The sequence below is a fragment of the Zingiber officinale genome, chromosome 10A (assembly GCF_018446385.1).
Source record: "Zingiber officinale cultivar Zhangliang chromosome 10A, Zo_v1.1, whole genome shotgun sequence".
NCBI classification, from domain to species: Eukaryota; Viridiplantae; Streptophyta; class Magnoliopsida; order Zingiberales; family Zingiberaceae; genus Zingiber; species Zingiber officinale.
In genome coordinates, this window is record NC_056004.1 from 53,699,245 (window position 1) to 53,705,998 (window position 6,754).

Genomic DNA, 6,754 nt, shown 5'->3' on the forward strand with positions numbered 1-6,754 from the left:
ATAGTCCAAGCATGGGTCCCCAAGTCTAATTTAATTAATCAAGTTAGACTTGGTCAATATTGGATCTCCAAGGATCAAATTCATTACCTTGATAAACTCTATCGAGGCTATGATCCAGGGGGAGTCAATAGAAACACAATATTCATTAGATAAATTTGTTTGATGTCTGTTTTACTATTTTTTATTATTCATGTTTAGATTAGGATAGATAAGGACTTAGGCTTGGTTCACACTTGACTCGTTAAACCTAAGATTTTCATAAAGGAGATTAAATATTTAATTTATTTAAAGGGGTTTGTTTAGAAGTAGTTGATGATCCAATACCCAAGAAGGTCTAGTGTCTCGCCACAGTCTGGAAGCCAATTATTGAAATGAATATTTAATTAATTAATTGCTAAACCTTAGTATAACTCAAATGTAAAACAATCCCTAGATTTTAACCTAAAGTAAAGATAAAATTAACCTATAAGGTTCCATAATTGAAAATCTAAAAAAGGGTGAGATGGATTAGGTTTAAATTAGTTGACAACTTAATTAAACTTAAACTAAATTAAACCTAATTAAAATTAAACTAAATTAAAATTAATTAGACTTAATTAAAATTAAACTAAATTAAATTACTTAAACTTAATAAAATTAAACTTAATTAAACTTAAACTAAATTAAACCTAATTAAACTTAATTAAAATTAAACTGAATTAAAATTAATTAAACTTAATTAAAAATAAACTAAATTAAAATTACTTAAATCTAATAAAATTACAACTAATTAAACTTAAATAAAATCAAATTATTAACCATTTCACAATCACCCATATATATAACATGATTGACAATATAGACTGGGTGAGATGGAAAATTAAGGAGCTGAATTCAATCAAACTATCTTTTACTCCATCAAAATTAGATCCAAATCAAATAATTTATGTGTAGGAAGAGAATGATTTGAACCAATGAATGTCAGACACATGATTGGAGACAAATTGAAGTTCACTAAGCTAAAACTCAAGAACTTAAGGTCAATTGCGTTCGGCAACGACGAAAAACTTAAGATAATCAAAACAGGCAATATCGAATTGGGTTCCGATTTTATTATTCGAAAAGTCCTATTAGTTGATAAATTTAACTGTAACTTACTTATCATAAGTCAACTATGTGACTTTGGTTATTTAGTTACCTTTTCCAACTATGAGTGTATAATTAGAAATGTTGAATACCCTGAAGTTACACTTAAGGGAATTAGGAAAAATAATGTTTACACAATTTGTGGGATCAAAAGCACTAGAAAAGGGGGGGAGGGGGGGGGGGGGGGGGGGGCGAATAGCGCTCGTGGCTTTCACGTTTGTTTTAAAACAATCGAGTAATACACAGCGAAAAAATAAAAATAATGCTAACACCATGGTTTTTACTTGGTTCGGAGCCTGTGGTGACTCCTACTCTAAGACCCACACTCATTAAGTGTTTACTTTGGGAAATCACTATCAATTTAAAATATTACAACTTTAAGTATAGTTAATTAAATGCAGTAAAATATACCAACGACTAAGATCAGTATACTTGGAGCTTCTAGTCATTGGAGTCGAGTTACAACATTGTTGGATCGTTCTTTGAGCAGCACACGGAAGAAGGATCGCAAGTTTTGAGTTCTACTTGGCTGCTGCTCGAACCAAACTTAAATAGCTCATTAAGGGCGCCTCCAACACTACAAGAAAAAAAGCCAAACAACAACGATTTTTCACCGTTGTCGTAGCCTCTTTCGGACTGTTGTTAAAGGTCATGTTGTTAAAAGGGGTACCCAAAGACAACCGTTTTTAACCGTTGTCTTTGAAGGCAAAGACAACAGTTTTACAACGGTGAAAAACCGTTGTCTTTTCCTTCAAAGACAATAATTTTTTACCGTTGTCTTTGAGCGTCTACTTTTAATAACAGGGTCTTCAACAACAGTTTTAAACTATCTACGACAACGGTGAAAAACCGTTGTCTTTTTTAGATAAAAAATAAAAAAAATTAATACACAATTTTTTAATATTATAAATCATTCAAAATACTAAATTTCAAAATAAATTTTAATATACAATTTTCTAACATTCAAAAATAATATCTATAACATTCTGAAGAAATTTCATAAGCAACCAACAAAATTTCATAAGCAACCAACAAAATGATAACACTATTAAAACAAAGGTAGAACAATATAACACGAGATTTTCTAATTTGTTTTGACTGTTGAACTTTTGCTCCTAATCTGTTTCAAGGGCCGCAGCGTTGCTACGGTGCTCTTCATGTATAAGCTCTGCATATATTTAATCTCCTCCAACTCCGGAACCCTCCCACCTGATTGTGCCGGCTTTGGTACTCCATTTTGTCCGTCGCATTCTGCTGAAATTGACAGGTTGTTGCTGGGGAAGAGGTGGTCGAGCATAGCCACACACTCCTTCACGAGTTTGTATAGGAGATCAGTTGTAAAGAATGGCTGCTGCAGCACCTTTTCGATGAAGGGCTGCCTGATAAGTGCTCCTGTTCTCTTGTCATACTTCTTTAGTATTTTCACTAGACCTGAATTCATCACAACAAGAATAATAAACCATCTAAATGAGTGCACAAATTTAAAAAAAAAAGAACCAGAAGAAAGGACAGGAAACTAGAAACTGAATTATAATTTGATGCTGCTCATGCTATTCGAATACTGCAAGTGTATTTAACAAGTAGAGAATTGCAACTAACTGAGCATGCTATAAAAATAAAGCAAGCAAATTAAACTACAAGATAAGCTTAATAGCTGTTCATGTTCAAGAAATTCAAGAAACTAACACTACATACTTTAAATGAAGGTTGTTCTTGCTTTTCTAAGTAGCAGGGAAAATGCTAAACCCATTCTAACTAAATAAAGGGATGTTCTTGCTCTTTGAATTGCAAGGAAAATACTAAACTCATTCTAACTAAATAAAAGGGCTGTTCTTGGATAAGAAATTACTCAAGCTTACTTATGAAACTTTCATGCTTAAAAACAAAGCCGTGAAATTCTGAATTTCAGATTGAAATGCTAAGGAACTAAGCAACTGAAATGCCAAGCAACCAAATACCAGAATGCTAGAAAAATAGCACAACAAGCTAACTCCAAATCATAAAAACAAGGCTGTTCATGTTAAACTAAAACTAAACAAGGTTGTTCATGTTAAACTAAAACTAAACTTAACATGAAACAAATTCTAAAGGAATAGAGTACTGCCCGATATATGAAATCTGCACTTAATAGGTCTACACTCCTAAGTTATTTCCAACAAAGCAAAAACATAAAGAAAGGATGATTTCTGTTGTAATCAAAAGTTAACACATGATATACTAAAGCATATGTTGTTCATGTCCAGTTAATAGCATAGATCAACCAATTCCTAATGGTCACTGTAAAGAGCTTCTACTGTAAACCCAAGCCACAATTGCTCTTCACGCAATGTGCCACGACAACAGAAGGAAACAGGAAGAACAATGCTAGCTTCCATACAACCCGAACATGCCAACTAAAATACTAAGTGCAAGCCTGAGGAACAATTCCTCATGCTCTACACGAAGCTTTACATGGACTGTAAAACTTAAACTGTAAAAATTTGAAACCATAGCACTCTACACGAAACAGAGCATGATCATCAAGGTCACAACCTAAAAACAAATACTTCTTAAACATGCTGTGCTTAGCAAAGAAAACCCAACCGTAATGCTTAAACGAGTCAATGAGATTCTGTTCACGCTCGGCAAGGAAAAGAAGGAAGCAAAATTTCGGAACTACTCCTACCACAGGTGAGTAGTACTTACCGAGATTTGCTTGGACTTACAACCGAGAAGAGAAGAGGCTTCTAGGGTTCCGACGAGACTTGAAATCGCAGCGCCTTCTTCGCGTCTATGTGCTCTCCACGTCGAGAAGATCACGAGAATGTGAAGGATTCTTGGAGACAACCCTCCACCGACCGCCGGAGAAGAAACTAGGGTTTCTTCGGTTTCGCCCGAGAAGAAACGGCGTACGCGAGGAGGAGAAGAAATGAGATTTTCCGGATTCGGGAAAATTTTGATCTTCTTAAACTAGGGTTTCCATTATACTATACCTTAAATATATTTCTCCTCATACTTGGTTAACAAAGTGTGCGCAACCCAGTTGGTTGGCTGTGTCCGGTTTGGTCGGGTTCGGCCGGAGGTCTTGGGTTCAAGTCTCATTTTTAATGATTTTTTTTGTCAAAACTTCTTTCTTTTTGTAAACATACTAAACGACCTCCAAAAATTACGTAAAAATACTCTAAAAATTTCTAAAAATCTCTAGCATATTTTAAAAGTATTTCTAAATGTTTTTAAAGACATTTAGTACTCGAAATAGGGAAAATTGGGTCGTTACAGGTAGCATAAAGACTGTTGAAGAGTCACAGAGAAGTGGAGGGGATCGTCTTCTCCGTTGGCGGAGGAGGCGTCAGGGTGCTTCTCGGTGAGGGCGCGGTGGGGGAGTTGCGGCTGGCGATTGAGAAGGCGGCATATGTTTTTTGGCCGGACGGATCTGTAATAAATGATCACACAACCAAACTCAACATCCCAAACAATGTATACAATCAAGTCCACACAAATCTAGCACTAAAAACAACTTACCCTCGAGCCATATCTGATATCTCTCTCGGAGGGCTCGGGAGGTTATTGTGGCGGTGAGCTGGGACAGAGGAATAGGGCAATGCCAACACTAGAGTAAAGATCGGTTAGAGCAAACCTGGTTCGATCGTCGAAGCTGCGATGTGTAGAGAGGCGCCGCAGGAGGTTAGATCTAGGGTTCAAACCCCTCTTAACCGGAGATCCACCAATGCAGGGTCGGCGACTCTAGGAGAAGAGAAATCTCTGGATGGACTCCAGTGATCAGTGGAGAAGAGCCTTAGCCGGCGGTGGACGCTTGGTGCTAGCGCGATCGATTTCCTCGTGGCTCCGGCGTCGGGGAAGAGTTAGGGCTCGGCGATGGCAGCTATGGCGTTGATCGGAGCAAGGCACGACTCAATGAGGCTTCAGCCGGCATTGAGTAACTCTTGGCTGGTAGTTATGTATGCGGGGAGAAGAAGTATCGGCGTTGATAGGCGGCGAGGATCAGCGTCGGGTTGGGAAGGAGGGGAAAGGGGAATCGGCAGTGGTGACCTAGCCTCACGCGAACAAAAAAACTCTTTGTTCGTGAGTTTTTTTTCGTGAAGTTAAAAAAAACTATTATATTTTTGGGATTCAACAACATTCAATAGACAACAGTTTAATAAAACTGTTGTATATTATCATGTAAGCAACGCTAAAAGACAACAATTTTTTAAAACCATTGTCTTTGACATACATTAGACAACAGTTTTTTAAAAATCATTGTCTTTGACATACATTAGACAACAATTTTTTAAAAACCGTTGTCATTTAAAAAAAATTATGGTGAACAACAACGATTTTCAATAAAACTGTTGTTAAATGGCAAAAAAACAACAGTTTCTCGAAAAACTGTTGTCTATTAGGTGTGGTTAAATCTAAAATTTCTTGTAGTGCAACCATATAGAGGGCGCCTCCAAGCCTGCCGAAATCACAACGTCGATAAGCTCCTGCATCTTTGCTGCTTATTCGCCTGAGGGCGCCTCTAAGCTCCATGGAGGGCGCCCTCCATCCAGCATCCAAGGAGCCTCCAAGCTCTAAGGAGGGTGCCCTCACACCTTGCTATGAGGCAGTCGACCAAGTCACTTGAGGCACTTCCAAGCTCCATGGAAGGCACCTCGAGACTGTTCATCCAAAACTTTTCTTGTGCCATTTCCGTCCTGCAAGGCATGTTAGTCTACAACAAAGTATACCCTGCAAAATAAAATTAGTACAATAAAATAAGATAAATAAAAAGTTATTTTGACAGTATCCAAAATGTTCGATTCTAACTTCGGATTTAACCTCTGGAAACTCTAGCTCGAACAGGGTGCAAGTTTTATCTCCCCCTTAATGATGTAACATCAACAGGGTGCAAGTTGTATCTCCCCCTTAATCACTTATTCACTTTTTCCTCCCCCTTAATTACTTAACTCTCACTTTTTCCTCCCCTTTGTCATATATCAAAAAAATCAAACTGATAGAAGGTTGTAAAATGACTTAGCTTTGAAAATGACTTACTGAAAATTTAAAATAAAATTAAAACTTAGTTAAGTACTTTAGTTTTAAAAGACGTGGATAAAAGATGAGTGAAGTACTTAAAAATAAATTTAATAGAAAGCCTAGTTAATGTAAAAAAATACTTTAACTTTAAATATTATTTTTTTAAACACTTAGTTTAAAAATAACTTTGTTTCAGTACCTAGTTAAAACTAATTTTATTCCAACACCAATGCTTTTTAAAAGAAACTTTGTTTAAACACCAAGCTTAAAAAGATTGCTTAAACACCAAGCTTTAAAAAAAAATTGTTTTAAACACTAAGCTTAAAAAAAATTGTTTTAAACACTAAGTGTAAAAGTAATTTTTGTTTAAAACTAAGCTTAAAAATAATATTTGTTTAAAACTAAAAAACTGAATGTTTGAAAATTAAATACTAAAAAAAACTCTAACTTAGTTTCTTTTACTTCCCCTTGATTAATGCTAGCCAATTTCTTAGAGACCAAGCATGAGTAACAAAACATTTACCTTTAGATAAATGTCTAACCGTTAGTTATTAGTTGTTTACCATAAGGTAGTTGTTGGTGCGGGAAGCATCCGACGATCGAACTCGTGTTTTGATAATGGCAAAGAATT

General features: G+C 35.9%; 1 protein-coding gene across 1 annotated transcript; it reads right to left on the bottom strand.

Annotated features, from left to right (window-relative positions):
• Positions 1–2,209: 2,209 nt before the first annotated feature.
• Positions 2,210–5,794, bottom strand: LOC122026665 (SPX domain-containing protein 1-like). Its single transcript, XM_042585394.1, has 3 exons — positions 5,700–5,794; positions 4,397–4,537; positions 2,210–2,588 (listed from the first exon to the last, which is right to left on the bottom strand). The coding sequence occupies exons 1-3, from the start codon at positions 5,792–5,794 to the stop codon at positions 2,210–2,212; spliced, it is 615 nt and encodes a 204-aa protein (XP_042441328.1).
• Between the last annotated feature and the right edge of the window lie 960 nt (positions 5,795–6,754).